Source organism: Moschus berezovskii, chromosome 9, assembly GCF_049115385.1.
Source record: "Moschus berezovskii isolate FMDL1 chromosome 9, NW_MosBer_1.0, whole genome shotgun sequence".
Taxonomy (NCBI): Eukaryota; Metazoa; Chordata; class Mammalia; order Artiodactyla; family Moschidae; genus Moschus; species Moschus berezovskii.
Window position 1 is genome coordinate 17,527,213 of NC_142468.1, and position 16,926 is coordinate 17,544,138.

The 16,926-nt window shown below is 49.8% G+C and overlaps 1 protein-coding gene across 4 annotated transcripts in view; it reads left to right on the plus strand.

Moving 5' to 3' along the window:
* The window catches only part of LTBP2 (latent transforming growth factor beta binding protein 2), a 111,086-nt gene that overhangs the window by 45,322 nt on the left and 48,838 nt on the right, over positions 1-16,926 (plus strand). For all 4 annotated transcript variants that reach the window (XM_055437347.2, XM_088839450.1, XM_088839449.1 and 1 more), the window contains exons 4-8: positions 9,709-9,899; positions 11,978-12,148; positions 12,674-12,880; positions 13,661-13,947; positions 14,991-15,093. In XM_055437347.2, the coding sequence (XP_055293322.2) occupies positions 9,709-9,899; positions 11,978-12,148; positions 12,674-12,880; positions 13,661-13,947; positions 14,991-15,093 (959 nt within the window). The remainder of the gene's footprint in view (positions 1-9,708; positions 9,900-11,977; positions 12,149-12,673; positions 12,881-13,660; positions 13,948-14,990; positions 15,094-16,926) is intronic.

Below are 16,926 nucleotides of genomic sequence, written 5' to 3' on the forward strand. Positions count from 1 at the left end.
AAAGAGCAAGCCGTCGAGTGAAGTACAATGGGCTGTTGCCACATTTTCCCGTCAATACTCCTTCACTGCTTATTCATTGGCTTTATCGTGTGCTAGCAGACAAGCAGTAGCAGATGCCAAAGTTTGGAGGCAAATTTATGGAAGCAAAACCCAACACTGAGACTCGTCTCTTCATTAACATATTTCCCTCTTTGAAACTGAGACGTGGAAGCAGACGCAATGCCTCAGTCCAGCAGCGGAACTCTGGACTGGTTTGTTATGCATACTCTCTCGGAATGATATCATCCCTGAACCCCCAGCTCTCCACCGGGACTCCCTAGACTGTGTCTCAGCCCCAGCCCCTCTCCTGAGTGCTGCAGCCCAGGTGTTTCCATCGGCACATCCATCCTGAGACACCAGCACTCATCAGGTCCCAAACGGAGCCACTTCTTGGCTCTCTCCTTGAGATCTTGGCTCTTGGATCGCCCTCCACCCATCCGTCTGAGCCACAGCTGGGAACTCTTTATGTATTAAATATCCTTTGAATCCATGCCCTCTTCTTGGTTCCGTCCTTGGTCCCTACTAACCTAGACCACAGCCAAAGCCTTCCAGCTGGCCTCCGGCCCTCCCCTCTCTGGTCTATCCACCAGCAGGCAATCTTTCATCAGAATAATAGACATTCGAAAAGCCCATCCCATTATGTCCCAGCCCTGCTCGAAGACCACTAGCATCTCAAGGCTGGTATATGGCTCCCCCTGTACCCTCACACCTTTGCTGGAGTGCTGATTCCCTTGCTCAGTCTCCAATGGAGCAGAGGGTAAGACAGTCTTTGCCATCCTTGGACCTGGATGCCTGGCACATGGCAGGCATTCAGTGAGTGCTTCTTGAATGAGTGAAAGAGGGTGGGCTGCTCCAAAATCTCTAGGGATTCCCCCTGACCCATGCAATGCAGCCCAGACACCTCCCTGATATTTCAAGCCCTCGACTATATGAACCCAAACCTATTCTCACGGCCTCAATGAAATGGCAATGGAGAAATGACAAGTGGTAGGGCAGTTTGAGGATAAACTTACCTGGTTTGTTAACCTGACTTCAGTACTCACGAGTTCTGCAATCTTCAGAATTTCCCTGCCCTCTGTTTTCTTGACTGTAAAATGGGGATAATGAGTAACTCATAGGGTTATGGACAGGTCTTCGTGAGATAATGCGTGTGACGTGCACTGTTGGCACACAGTCTGGCACAGAGCAAGCATTCATTAAATTGTAGCACTCATTTATTCCCCTACCACCCACTTCCCACTCCCCCCACAACACACACACACACACACACACACATAGGAAACCACTCATTAATTCCCAGGGTATCCTTCCAAGGTTGCTTCGGGAATATGCAAATAAATTCAACATGGATCCTTATTTTCTCTATTTTTACACAAAAGTTTACATGCCCCACAGCAGGAGTCAGCAAACTTCCATAAAAAGCCAGATAGTAAATATTTTAGGCTTTGTGCAACATATGGTGTCTGCAACTACTCAGCTCTGCCATCGTAGAGCAAAAGCAGTTGTAGACAATGAGTGTGGCTGTGTTCCAATTAAAGTGTATTTATGGAAACTTAAATTTGAATTTCATATCTCCTTCTCATGTCATGAAATATTATTCTTCTTTTGACTTTTTCCAACCATTAGAAATATAAAAAATGATTGTTAAGTCACAGTCTGTACAAAAACAGTTGGTGGGCCAGATTTAGGCTTTTTTTTTCACTTATCTATATATCTTGACTCACTGGAAAAGACTCTGATGCTGGGAGGGATTGGGGGCAGGAGGAGAAGGGACAACAGAGAATGAGATGGTTGGATGGCATCACCGACTCGATGGACATGAGTTTGAGTGAATTCTGGCAGTTGGTGATGGACAGAGAGGCCTGGCGTGCAGTGATTCATGGGGTTGCAAAGAGTCGGACAGGACTGAGCGACTGAACTGAACTGATTGAACTGATATATCTTGGAGAGCTTTTCCTATGGATGTAGAAGAGCTGCGTCTTTCTGTTTTGAGGGCATAGGACTCCATCCCATGAATGTCTCTTAGTTTGTTTAACCAGCCTCCTACTAAGGGACACTTAAATTGTTTCTATTCTTTACAAAATATTTTGCTCTTAGGAAACAGGGCTTCTATGAATGATCTTGTTCATCCATCACTGTGGACATTTACAAGTGTCTTAGGGCAGATTCCCCTAGAGGTGGAGCTGGAACATCAGTTGGGGTGTGTGTGATTTTGCGGGGAGAGGGAAACAAAACGGAAAGGTGGACAGAGAAAAAGAAGGACTGGTTCTGGGAAAATCAAGTCGAGGCCTAATTGAGGGTGGAGCTTGGAGAGTTGTCCCGCCTTGAGGCAGGGGGTGGGGCTTTTAAACTTCCGGTTCCGGGTTCCGGCCATCATTAGTTTAACGGTCATGGAGGTGGGAGGAGCCTGTGAGTTGGTGGCCTTTCATCCAGGGGAAGCCAGTGTGGGGTGCACCGGCCACGGAGTGCAAGGGGCAGGGCAGCTGCAGACGGACCTGCAGGGGCAAAGCATCGATACACTGGGGTGTGGATCAGTTCAGTTTAGTTCAGTCGCTCAGTCGTGTCCGACTCCTTGCGACCCCATGGACTGCAGCACGCCAGGCTTCCCTGTCCATCACCAACTCCCGGAGTTTACCCAAACTCATGTCCATTGAGTTGGTGATGCCATCCAACCATCTCATCCTCTGTTGTCCGCTTCTCCTCCTGCCTTCAATCTTTCACAGTATCAGGGTCTTTTCCAGTGAGTCAGTTCTTCGCATCAGGTGGCCATCAGGTAGGGTATGGATGGGCGTTGCCAAATTGCTCTCGATATAGGCTGTGTTGATGAATATTCCTACCAGCAGCATCTGAGAGTATCTGTTTCTGCAGGATCTCACCAAATTTGGATTTTTTGCTCATCTGATGGATTGAAAAAGGCTACCTGAGTTGTTTCTGTTTGCACATCTCAGAATGAGAAAAGTTGGGCATATTTTCACATATTAAAGAAATATATGGGTCTTCCCCCCTACCCCCACCCACCATGAACTGCTCATATTCCTTTGCTGATTTTTCTTCTAGGGCTATTGGTCTGTCTTTTCTGTTTCTAGGAGCTCTTTAAATCTTATGAAGATTGGTTCTTTGTCTGTGATATAAATTGCACATGTTTTTCTCATTTTGTCATTTGTCTTTTTACTTTGTTTAAAGCGGTTTTGGCCAAGCAGAGATTTTTTTGATCATAGGGTTGTCTGGACAAGTAAATTATATGTTACGTAAAACAGCTAGAATGATGTCTGCTACCTGGTAGGCATTGAAAGGATGTTTTTTCCTTCCTTCCTGTCCATTCTGTGCTTTATCCAACTGTGCTCATTATCCTTCCTTAAATATGACCCGTGCTTCCTCCCTTCATGTATTTTCTTATGTGGAATGTCTTCCTCTTCATTTTGGTCTGTGAAAATCCTACTCATCTCTTAAGCCCTAGCTCAAATGTCGTGGTCTTTCTTACATCTGAACTCCTGTACATCTGTTAGTCGTCAGAGTGCACCTTGGATCCTAATAATATGCACACATTTATCATGTTTTTCTTGAGCCTCAGTTTCCTTTTCTATAAATTGGAGTTGCTGGGGAAAAGACTGATTTGTTTTCATTACAAAATAATACATGTTTACTGTAAAATTGTAAAAGCAATTTTTTTTACTGAAAGACAACTAAAAATATGGAAACATAAAGTTTACACATGTACAGGCATTCTCATCCCCAAGGGGCAGCCACTGTTTACAGATCCTTCCAGACCTTTCTTATCCCCTTATAAACATCTGTAGGGGAGAAAGAGAATTTTTTTTTTTCAAACAAAAACCTGGAAGTATACTGTCCATATTATTCTGTAACTTACTTTCTTCATTCAATAAAATAAGATGATGCATTTAAAGCACCTGGCTCAGTGCTTTATCCATGGGAGCTATAACTATTCAATGCACCTTGTAGTGGTGTTTTTAAGCTTTCTTTTGGCAGCAGAACACTGTTTACAAAATAGTATATGTGTGTTAGTCGCTCAGTCATGTCCAACTCTTTGTGACCGCATGCACTGTAGCTCACAGGCTCTTCTGTCCATGGGATTTCCCAGGCAAGATAATGGAGTGAGTAGCCATTCCATTCTCCAGGGGATCTTCCTGACCCAGGGTTTGAACCCAGGTCTCCTGCGTTGCAGACAGATTCTTTACTGTCTGAGCCACCAGAGTGGAAGCCCCTTTGTAGAGTGGAGCCCCCAGTGTCAGGTGACAGTGGGTCAAGCGGAGGGCACAGCGTCGCTCACCTGCTCGTCTCCCCATCACTGTTAGGAAACCAGCGTGTTGGGTAGGATTTGAGCACACCATGTTTACTGAGTGGCATTATTTTGGGTGTACACTGTCCAGGGAGTTTTCACTCAGCTCGGAAGATCCCATCCAGCTGGGATTGGAAGGTTTTCTTCCCAAATAGGTTGAAAGAGCTCGAGCGTTCTCAGGCTGGAGCAAATCTTGGTGAATCATGTAGCCCAGTGGTTCCCGCTTGGTTCCATGCTGGTCTGTGATGGAGACCAGCATCTGTTTTTGTTGGTTCATGAAGAAATGAAAAAAAGTCAATGAGGTGAGATGTCCATGAAGTTAAGCTTATTCCCTGGAGAAGGGAACAGTTACCCACTCCAGTATTCTGGCTGGAGAATTCCATGTCTTGTACAGTCCATGGGATCGCAAAGAGCGACTCACAACTGAGCGACTCACTTTCAAGCTTATTTAGATATTTCTTATTGGCATTGAAATATATTTTCTTTCATAAGATTATGGTGGTAATAATTAGTAGTTGTGTGTGTGTGTTAATAAAAATAAAAAGTTGGCCAATTTATGTTGGTCCCCTAAATTTGTTTCAAAATTTTACTGATCCATGGACTTCTGAAGTCTTGAGGGAGCTGTTTCAGTCCATTGTGGCAACTTTGCCAGGACCTCCCTAAAACAATCCCAGACAGACAGTCTTGTGCCAGGCAAGTCTGAGAACCACTATCCTATGATGAAATTGCAGCAGCTCTTCCAGGGCTGAGAGTGCACAGAACCACACCCTGCACAGCTGAGAGTGCCCAGTCCCCCCATCCTGGGGACGTAGTCCAGGGAAGTCGCTTTCTCAGTAACATTCTCCCTTGCCTCATTGCCACCACTCTCTGGGAGCCAGAATTGAACTGAGAATTCAAATTTGTTGTTGTTGTTCAGTTGCTAAGTCGTGTGCAACTCTTTGTGACCCCACGGACTGCAGCATGCCAGGCTTCTCTGTCCTCCACTGTCTCCTGGAGTTTGCTCAAATTCGTGTCTAATGAGTCAGTGATGATATCTAACCATCTCATCTTCTGCTGCTTCCTTCTCCTTTTGTCTTCAATCTTTCCCAGCACCAGGATTTCTTTTTCCAATGAGTCAGTTCTTTGCATCAGGTGCCCAAAGTTGGAGCTTCAGCTTTAGCATCAGTCCTTCCAATGAATATTCAGGGTTGATTTCCTTTAGGATTGGCAGGTTTGATCTCCTTGCAGTTCAAGGGACTCTCAAGAGCCTTCTCCAGCACGATGGTTCAAAGGAATAAATTCTTCAGTGCTCTGCCTTCTTTATGGTCCAACTCTCACATCCATACATGACTACTGGAGAAACCATAGCTTTGACTATACAGACCTTTGTCAGCAACATGATTTTTATGCTTTTTAATATTCTGTCAAGGTTTGTCATAGCTTTCCTTTCAAGGAATAGGTGCCTCTGAATTTCATGGCTGCAGTCACCATCCGCAATGATTTTCGAGCCCAAGAAAAGAAAACCTGTCACTGTTTCCACTTTTTCCTCTTTCTATTTGCCATGAAATGATGGGACTGGATGCCATGATCTTAGTTTTTTGAACGTTGAATTTCAAGCCAGCTTTTTCATTCTCCTCTTTCACCCTCATCAAGAGGCTCTTTCGTTCGTCTTCACTTTCTGCCATTAGAGAAGTATCGTCCGCAGATCTGAGGCTGTTGATTTTTCTCCCAGGTCGCCTCCCTCCCGGCCCGCCTCCACAGACTGGGCTGGGGCTTATGACGGGAGATCATGGTCTCCTTCTAGGGGTGCTTTCAGCATAAGACACAGGACCTATGAAAGAACCAAGGCTTCCTCCTTGGCTGTGAGCCTCTCAGAAGTTAAGGCTTTGATTTCTGTCATTTAACTCAAAGCCCCCATCACAGCAGTAGAAGACAATAGATTGAGCTCAGAAGGCTGTGGTTGTTAAAAATGTGTTGCCACCAGATTAGTCACTTGGCCCTTTGTATGGAAGAATGCTTGGAGAGTGTAACAAGATATTTGGGGTGTCTTTTATTCCCCTTAGATGGAGAAGAATTTTTGGTGGTTTGGGGAGAGATATTTTGTCTGAACTGTAGCTAGCACTTTCTTTTTCTTTGTTCATGTGAGAATTCTGACACAGTTTTCACCTTGTGACCACTTACTTATATTTGCAAAATAACCACATGGTCTCAGTGTTTCTCTTGGTCCTCACCACAGCCCAGTGAGGTGGGTGTCACCCTTCTGGTTTTAGTGACCGCGCATGTGGGAGGCAGAACTGACATCTGCCTAGCCCAAATCCTATCCTCTCTCCTCTGTATAGACAGGTCTTTCTACAACTAGGGAATTTTTTTTTTTCCCTTCTCTGCAAAGTTGAACCATTGGCCCTTAAGGGATTTGAACTCAGGATTCTTGGGGTCATTAGCATGAGTTCCAATTAGAGAAACGAGTGCTGGCCACAATAACAGCGGTGACCGCAAACCTCTAAGAAAGGACCCTTTGAGTTTTCCACCGAGACCAGATTGGCGAGCTCTTTGTCAGCAGCATCAAGTTCAGAAACGTCCCAGGTGGTCTGGGCAGAACCTGAACTACTGCGTCCGCTTCCCAAGGTGCTCTGTGGTGCTGACGCTTTGTTGAGCCATGGCACCAGCCTAGTGCCACAAGGAGGAGACTCCCACTGACCCACCAGCCCACTTACCTCTCACTCTTTGGCGAACTCTTATAAACCACTGGAAGGCTTGTGTTTTCTGCTGCAGTCAATTGTGCCGACTTTCTCCTGGGAGTGAAGAGCAGGTGCCTGAGTGTTGGGCTCCCAGTTCTGGTCTATGACAGCTTCCAGAGCTTCCGGGGTGGCGAACGGGCCCTCTCTCCCATCCCAGCTCTCAAACCTGGGGAGCAGGCCGAGGCCTGATCGGAACTCTCAGAGTGAGGATGGCGGTTGGTTGCCCTGAAGAAGAGCAGCACTGAAGCTCACGGGAGCCAAGTCCTAGACCAACAGGGCAGGGGAAGGGCTGGAAGGTGTCAGACTCTGAGCCCTGTCCTGGTAGGGCTTCAGCCAGGAAAGGAGGAGAAGGGGATTGCTCACGGCTTGGACCCCTGGGGCCAACACAACTGGAGTAGGGATGGTGGAGGGAGAGGGCCCCAGGACCTTGTGCGGCTTGGGCAAGGAAGCCAGTGGAGAGGCGAAGGGTGGGACCTGCTGGAGGAAAGAGCACCACCCCAGGCCTGTGCAGAGGCTTCTTGGCTGAGCCTCTGTTGTGGTCTGGGCTGCCTTACTGGGTAGCACACGGTCTAGCTGCCCTAGGTGGGAATCCTGGGGTCTGATTTACTGCTGTATAATCTTGGGCAGGTAATTACTCTCTCAGCTTCAGTGTCTACAAAGCGCTCATACCCACGACAGTCCAGACACTGTCGTGTACACAGTGGTGTGTATACATTGTGACAGTGACAGAGTGGTTACAACCGGGGCTGCCTTGTAGAATGGCCTGCCTAATAATAGATACGTAAAGAGCACGTTCAGGTTTATGGGATCAACAGCTCAAATTCCTCAGGTACCAAAGACACGAGCAGAAAGTTTTCACAAGTGTTAAATAGATGTGTGAAAAAATTCAACCTCAGAAATAACAAAAAGGGAGCTAAGGTAACACCGACGTGTCATTTATGATGATTGTTACTGATTTATGAAAAGTTAATAATATGTTACGCTGGTGAGGCTGCAGTCCAAATGGTTCAGTTCAGTTCAGTTCAGTCGCTCAGTCGTGTCCGACTCTTTGCGACCCCATGAATCACAGCACGCCAGGCCTCCCTGTCCATCACCAACTCCCGGAGTTCACTCAAACTCATGTGCATCGAGTAGGTGATGCCATCCAGCCATCTCATTCTCTGTGTATACATTTTGATGCAGCTTTTTGGGAGCACTATCTCCAGTGTATACCTAGAGCCATAAATGTTTCTAATCTTTGGAATTAATTACATCCTAGTCTGTGGAATTAAGCATAAAATAATAATCATTTTCAAAATATTTCTTACAAGAAAATTTCAAACATACAGAATAAAAATTAGTTTAATGAACCCCCATACTAAAAGAGCATTTTTAATATTTATTTATTTGACTGTGCCAAATCTTAGTTGCAGCACTTGGGATCTTCATTGCTGCATGCAGTATCTAATTCCCTGACCAAAGATTGAACCCAAGCCCCCTGCATTAGGAGTGTGGAGTCTTAACCACTGGACCAACAGGAAGTTCCCTAAAAGAATATTTTAAGTGAAGAAGAAAAGCCATATGAGTCAGGATGTCCACAGTTGAAAATGTAAAACAAAATAGGTAATAGAATGTATGCATTGTGATTCATCTTCATATAGACTATCATGTAGCAATTAAGATGATAAATGTGAAAATTGTAGAATTGTATCAAGTACCACCTAATATTAATCAGAATTTAAATGATCTCTACAGATAATGCCAAGAGCATTTAAATGGTATCTACAGACAATGACAATAGGTGGGGAGCCTTCTTCTCACCACCAGTGCTTCCCCGCTTCACTCTCGCAGACAATGACGATGATATCTACAGATAATCACACAACAGATAGTGACGATATACTTGAGCAGAGGTTGAAAGGAAATATGCCAAAGTATTTGCTGTGTTGAGTGAAGGGTGATGAATTCAATTCTTTCTCCTTGAATATTGTTGTTTTATTAGTTTAACAATAAAATTAATCAGGGGATAGTCAGGTTTTCCTCCCTGAATCAATCTGTGAACATGTATTTGCTGGGCACCTAGTCCACAAGCAATTTGTAAGCATGATAGGTTATATTAATAAGAGATAAGGGGGGACTTCCCTGGCAGTCCAATGGTTAAGATCCTGCACTTCCACTGCAAGGAGCATGGGTTTGCCACTTGGTCAGGGAGCTAAGATCCCACGTGTCGCATGGTGCGGCCAAAATAAATAAATAAAATATAATAGTTTATGTGTCAAGGTTCATCGCGGCAAGGGACAGGCACTGGACTCAGATTTAGGGTGGGGGCTAGTCCATAAGAGTCTCAAACTCTACAAATGTCAGAGCTACATGAGACCAGTCTAACACCTTCATTTTGCAGTCGTGGGCCTTGAGGCCCAGGGAGGCTAAGTGACTTGCCCAGAATACCCAGACAAAGCCTGGCAGTCCCACACAAAGGTGGGCACTCCCACCAGCCAGCTGGCCTGGACCCTTTCTCCCTGTCTCGGGGCACCTCCATTTTCCTGGAGTTGGGAAGAAGGCAGCCAAGTAGAGAACACTCTCCCAGTGTGGAGGCAGGGGCTGGATGTCCTGAACTGGAAGGGCACAGGGATGCTACCCCAGGATGCCAACCTCATGCCTCACTTGTCTCCCCAGGACCCTGAGTGGGCTCAGCCAGACCCACTCCTCCCAGCAGCATGTGGGGCTGTCCCAGACCTCCCGACTTTATCCAGCCCCTGTGGCCAGTGGCCAGCTGACTTCCAATGCCCTGCCCATGGGGCCAGGTCCTGAGCGGAGGGATGGTGCCCCACAGGCAGCATATCTGGACCACCCGTCATCTTCCTGGGGTAAGGATGCCCTGTCTCCGGGACCTCATAGAGCCTCCTTCTCCCCACTACTGCTTCCCTGCTTCACTCTCTCAGAAAGGCTGAATTGTCACCCTGTCCCTCATCCTTTCAGCCAACGAACAGTTGTCGAGCACCTGCTTTGTGCCAGGCTCCAGGGGTCCCAAGCCAGCTGTTAGAGAGACTGTGCCCCCTTGAGACATTTAGACCTTGACTTGTCCTTTTCCGCCCCATCTGTCACCTGTCCTGCCTTTGCGTCTTTCGTATCCAGCTGTGAACCTCACCTCCCCAGCCCTGGTCCTTCCCCTTCATCCTTTCTGCAAAGCCCGAGCCTCCTGGACCAACCTGACCAGTTGCTTCCTCAGCACCTACAGCGGGAGCGCTGCTTCCCAGAGGAGAGAACTAAGCACCCCTGAGGATTCTTGGTCGTTGCTCAGCAGTCCTTCCTGGGATGCCTGGACACTTTGTCTCTCTCATTCCTCAGAGCAGCCTCTCCAAGAGGCCCCCACCTTCCCCAGCCCCATCCCACGGCCATGCTTCTTACTCCCCAGAGTTCTCACCTTCCTGCCCCCATATGCGCCCCCCGCTATGCCATGCACGTCATTCCCTTGCCTAAACCCGTGCCTGAGCTGACCTGCCTTTCTTTGTTTCCCATTTTTAAAGTTGAGGTGAAATTCACATAATGTAACATTAACCATTTTAAAGGGTACACCTCCATGGTTTTCAGGATATTCACAATTTTATGCAGCCACCACCACCACTGTCTAATTACAGAACATTGCCATAACTTCAAAAAGAAGACCCATGCCCGTTAAGGAGTCACTCTCTTCCCCCCCCCCCACCCTCTTGCTGTCCTTAGAGATTTGCCAATCGTGGGCATTTTGTGTAAACGGGATCTTACCACGTGTGGCCTTTTGCTCCATCACTTGGTACAGCGTTTTCAAGGTGGATCTGTGTTGTGGACAGCATGCATGAATGATCTCTCTTGCCGTCTTGAAAAGGCAGCGCCCCTCCTCTTGTCTAAGGCATGTGCCACTGTTTCCTGACTCCTCTGGACCCCTCGGCTGTCACTTGGCCTCCCCCTACCCTGGTTCTCCTCCCACTTCGAACCTGACCACCCTCAGCCCTTCCCCTACAGCATATACAGTTGCGTATAAATCTCCATTCTTTCTGTCTCTCATAAACACACACACACACACGGTTATTTTCCTCTGCCTTCCTTTCTGTCTCTGCTCGCTTCACAGTCAAGTCTATACAGACCTTTTATAGTTCCCTGCTCAGCCCCTCTGCCTCCTGCTTCCCTCCCTGGCCCCCAGGATGGAATGAATACCCTTGCTTTGTACATCCGCTGTCACCACTCATGTTAAATGAAGCACCCTCCTCTTACTCTGCCACAGTGACCTCCCAACCACTCATCCTGCCTCCCCAGTCACCTGCGCACCCCAGCTGGGAGGACATAACACCCCCACTCTCTTTTGACCTCTCCCTGAAAACTGTCAATGATTTCCCATCACCAGCTGGATAAAGTGCTCTATGCTCGTTCTGGCCCTTAGGGCCTCCAATACCTGACTTTCATCGTTCTTTCAGGCATTCTCTTGGAAAACTGTCTACGCTGGCAAATCTGAGCTACATTCTGTTCTCTGTGCTGGGATTCAGAGCCCAGCTGCCTCCCTTGCCAGCTGTGTGACATGCAATACAATCCATCCCTCACTGAGCCTCAGTTTCCTTGCCTGTCAGATGGGAATGCTAACTGGGATCTAGGAACATGGCCAGTATTCAACCACATTAACCTACAAAGATGGCAATTTCTAATGGTTCTACCTAAAATAAGACTCCAGAGGGTGAGAGTGGTTGTGCATGAAGCCCGAACTCAGTTGCTGGCCCATCGGCATCCCTCAGGAGATGTTGGACTGTGAGCTGTTACCCTGCCCCCACTATGGGACCTTACATCCAGGAGGGACTTAGCAAATGCCCTTGGGATGGATTCAAGCCAGTCCTGTGTGGGTCTTTCTAGCCAGCCTCTGGAGGTCACAGCTGTGCCTCTCAGCCCTGCCCCCTGGACCCAAGCCCTCTCTCTGCAGGGCTGAATCTCACGGAGAAAATCAAGAAGATCAAGATCGTCTTCACTCCCACCATCTGCAAGCAGACCTGTGCCCGTGGGCGCTGCGCCAACAGCTGCGAGCGTGGCGACACCACCACCCTGTACAGCCAGAGCGGCCATGGGCACGACCCCAAGTCCGGGTTCCGCATTTGTGAGTCCATTCCCAGCCCGGAAGTTTCCTGGCTGGCCCTGGGGGTGGGGGTGGGGGCCGGGGTAGGGGTTTGCGGGGAGGCAGTTGGTCAGAGGGACCAGTCTGCCTTGGCCTGGAGCCCAGATCTGCAGGAATAAAGCCCGGCGCTGTCCTACTGTGGCTCCCGTGAGCTGTCTGGGATCACACAACGCTGAGTCCTCACCCAGCTCTGTCACGTGTGACTCGGCAGGTCACACAACCTCTGTGAGTCCTAGTTTCCTCACAGAGAGGTGAAGGAGTAAATAGGGCCACTCCCCTCACCATCTTCCAGGTCACCGTGGGGCTGAGGAAAGGCAAGGCCTAGTTATTATCCATCCTCCTTCACTCCCAGGCCTCCTGGAAAGTCCCTGCATTTCCGAGGGGACCGGGTTCCGGAAGCCATCAGACTTGGGGGCCCGGTCACCCCCCTTCCCCCACCCCGCCAGCCCACATAGTAGGTGCTGCTGTACGCTTCCGCCCCCAGTCACCCTGAGGTCGGTGTTGTAGACTTTTGCCAGATCCCCTGCCTGAACGGGGGCCGCTGCATCGGCAGGGACGAGTGCTGGTGCCCTGCCAACTCTACCGGGAAGTTCTGCCACCTGCCAGCCCCCAGGCTGGACCAGGAGCCTCCAGAGAGGGGCCCCCGCCACAGGGCCCCACTGGAGGGCCCCTTGAAGCAGTCCACCTTCACGCTGCCTCTCTCCAACCAGCTGGGTGAGTGTGGGGCTGGGGAACCGTGTGGGGTGGGTGCTGGCATCCTGATAGAGGAAATGGGAAACTGAGTCTCCAGCACTTCCTTCTCCTCCATCCTCAGGGCCCAGTTTCATTCCCTAAATTTTTCTCTGCCTTTCCTTCTGAGTTCATCAATTTATTTGTTTATATATTTTTTGCCCTTACCCTCTACTGGGTGCTATGAGTAAGACAAAAGAGTCTAAGGGTAGGGTCCTGACTTTAAGGAACCCATGGATCCTGGACAGGAGAGAGAAAATGCCTCTATTATTAGGTGCCAAATAAAGGGGACCAAAAAAATACAGAATTTTGTAGGAGATCACGAGAGAGACCCGAGTTTGGAGTGTTCTGGGAGGAGGTGGGCTTCGGTTAGGCCTTAAACAATGAGTTGGTTTTTGTTAAGCAGAGGAGAGTGGGAGGGCTTCCAGGGCAGAGGGACTGGTCTGAACAAAGGCATGGGGTGGGGACCACGCAGGGTTGGTTGGGCTGGAGCCCAAGGGCTATGCAGGATCATGGGAGGAGGTGGAATCAGGAAGGTACTTTGGAAGCTGGTAATGAAGGCTCTTCATAGGAAGGTGTGGAATGAAGGAGTCTGTGCTTTGTCCCGTCCTCCCTGAGAAATTCTTCTGGGGTTTGGGTAGAGAGTGAAGAAACAGAGGAGAGATTTGGGGAGACACACAGGGGCCCACCTGGCCCAGGGCTGATGCCACTCCTTAGAGGGTGGGGCCCTGTGTCCCCACCTCTGACCCCAGCTCCTGTGCCCAGCCTCAGTGAACCCCTCCTTGGTGAAAGTGCACATCCGCCACCCGCCCGAGGCCTCGGTACAGATCCACCAGGTGGCTCGGGTGCGAGGCGAGGCCGAGGAGGCCCCGGAGGAGAATAGCGTGGAGACCAGGCCCTCGCCCCGGCTCCCTGCCGGCCCCGGCCACAGCCACTGGGACAGCAACCGCATCCCCGCCCGGTTCGGAGAAGCTCCTCGGCTACCTCCCCCAGTGGTGCCCAGGACTCCGGCCCTTCTGGGTCGATGCTACCTGAGCACTTTAAACGGACAGGTGAGATCGCGGCTCCAGCCCCAGCTCCGGGGGCTTTGAGACAGTGACTGCTTCCCGCAGTGCCCGTCCTCCTCTGTCCTCCTTAGAGGATTCTTAGAGAATGTGGGCGTCTGCAGGGTCTCCCATTTCCCAGACGGGAAAACTCAGAGCATAAAATTGCCATGAGTGTCGAGAGGTTGGGCAAGCCAACCCAGGCTCCACTGGGTACCTGTCAGTGCCAGGACCATAGAAGAGGACCCAAGAGGGGCCCCATCTGCAGGGGAATCGGCGTCCTCGGGTCCCAGCAAATCCTGAGCTCCGCTGGAGCTGAGTATAGGACCCCCAGGGTGTGGATAGAGGGGCTGTTAGATCTGGCAAGGAGCTTGGAGAGTTGAGTCACGAGATGTAAAATCAGCAAGTGCAGGTTAAACCCTAAAGCCTTGGGCGTGTGAAGATAAAAGACGATCCATTCCCTCTTTCGCTGATGGGATCCGCAGTCAGTAATGGGAAATAAAGTGAGCTTTTCTGAGTCCAGGCACCTAAAGATAGGGACTAAACCAGACCCAAGATGGTTTTCCCTAGGGTTGCAGTTTGGCATTTCCAGAAACCCCTCCCAAGGTTAGGGAGCTGGAACAGGTGGGGAGTAGCTCAAGGATAGGATCCTGGGTCCCCAGATCCTCTCAACTGCAGTGTGGCTGAGCATGGACCCTGCTCGCAGGAGGTGGTCCTGGCATTCTCTGGAGTTTGATGGAGGAAAGCCCATCCTTTGGGACCCCTGTGTCTTTGGACTGGGGGCATGGATAGGGGGCAGTTTGCAGACCTCACAGAGAAGATCTTGTCTGGGTGTGTCACTGCCACCCCGTCCCCTAAGTTTAGTGTCTGGCAGGGTGGACCTCGGGTTTCTCTATTTCCTTCTGGGACAACGCCTCCCCTCCCTTCCCTTGGGTGGGGGCATTCTCTGGCAGTATGTGAGGGGTGAACTCATGACTCAGGCTCTCCTGGGACATCTCTGTGCAGGAAAGTGAAGCAGGTGATGAGTGCCCATGGTCCTTTTTTTTTTCCAGTGTGCCAATCCCCTGCCAGAGCTGACGGCCCAAGAGGACTGCTGTGGCAGCGTGGGAGCCTTCTGGGGGGTGACCTCCTGTGCCCCGTGTCCACCCAGACCAGGTGAGTGCTGGGTACCAGGCTCCAGGGTTGTGAGCAAAGCTCTCCCAGGGCCTGGCCTCTGCAGCAGACACCCCCACACACACACACACCCCGCCCTGCATCTCCCACCACGGTCTCAGAGGCCAGGCAGGTAGAAAAGGCTGGTAAACTGGGCAGGCTCTCCAGGTCTGCTTCTGACTGGTGGCAGAGGCTCCTGACAGCTCAGACCCGCAGCCGGGTGCAGTGTAGCCTGCCTGTTCCATCTGATGGCCTGAAAGAGGTCACTGCCTTTTGCCAGTTGTTCTTGCTCAGATTTTAGGAATCCCATCCCAGGCTGGGCCCCCTGGTATACCCCTCAACCCATTCCACATACCCCCTGCCCAGGTCGCAGAGGCCCCGAGGTTTTTGATTTAGTGCCTCAATGTTTCCTTCATTCTCTCCTCCTCACCTCCTGCTTCCTACCTCCCAGTCTTTGAATCTGGGTTGGGCACCTGCCCCAGAATATCCTGGGCCTTGGGGTATGCGAAACTCTGCTTCCAGCCCTCTTTCCAATGATGAGAAAGCCTAACATATTCATTCATTCAGTCAGTCAGTCCGTAAGCAAATACTCACCAGGTGCCTCGTGTACTCTGAGCCCTGAGAATTCAGGAATGCTGCTCTCACAGGCATTGACCTTAAAGTTGGGAAGCGGGTGACAAGGTTCCTCTGCCTGAACATGGCTCCTGCCCACTCAGCCTGTCTTCCCTTCCCCGCCCCATGCAGGTCTCCCTCCTAGGTCTGGGCCCAGGCCTGGCAGGTATTTCCTTTGCTTGTCAGCAGTCAACTCGGTGAGTGGGGGGCCTGGCTCAGAGCCCGAAGGTGGGAGAGGCACTTACTTCAGACTCGCCTGTGGAGCAGTGATCACATTTTCCAGACTAAAAAGAAATGTGGACAGTTTCACAGTGTGATAGACACTTTGGTGAAGCAGCACAGGATAGTATTTAGCTTCCAGGCCTGAGTGTCCAACGCATGATGGGTACCAGTCCCAGCTCTTACCTGCTGAGCTCACTCTGCCTCATCTTCGATCTGTGGAGTGGAGACAGAACAGTGCCAGCCTCATGGGGCCGCTGTCAAGAGTCAGTGAGATGGTGCCTGTACTTACCATTAGGACATTTCGTGGTAGCTGTTATAATTATTGTTAGAAAGTATTCCTCCAAAAAGGGTAAAGGGACTGGCCCCGTCACCTGGTGGGGAAGTGTATGGAACTGCTCAGCATCGCCCCCTGCAGGCCAGAGATGTTTTCACCACTTTTCTTCCTCCTGGTCAGACCCACCCTTGAGACTTCCTCATACCACACTCCATTCAGCTAGCACTGATGAAGTACCCATAGTGTGCAGCCCTGCCCAAACAGTGAAGAACAGGTAGAAACAGTGCCACCTCTCTCACGTGTACAGTCTGGTGGTGGAGGGGTGTTGCAGACAGCAGAACTGGGACCGCGGATAGCTCCTGTAGCACCTTTGTGCAAATGAGTGAACAGTGACCCTTCCATGTGTTCAAAATAGTCTTTATAATTAGAAAAATGCAGGATGCCAATGATTGGGTCAGATGTCATCCTTTTGTGCAGGGTTCAACCTGCACAATCCGAACACTGTGGGCTAAGAGATCCTTCCTCAAACTGGTGGATCAGGGAAGGCTTTTGTAGGAGGTGACATCCAGGATGAGATCTAAAGAATTATTAGAGTAAGCCAAAGAGGTAGGGAAGTGCCTAATAACCCAAGAAAATTGCATAGGCCGGCGAGATCAAGTGTGTGAGAACATTTCCTAGAGCAGAACACGCCCAAGGCTGAGGCCTTACCCACTCCCTGTACCAGGTAG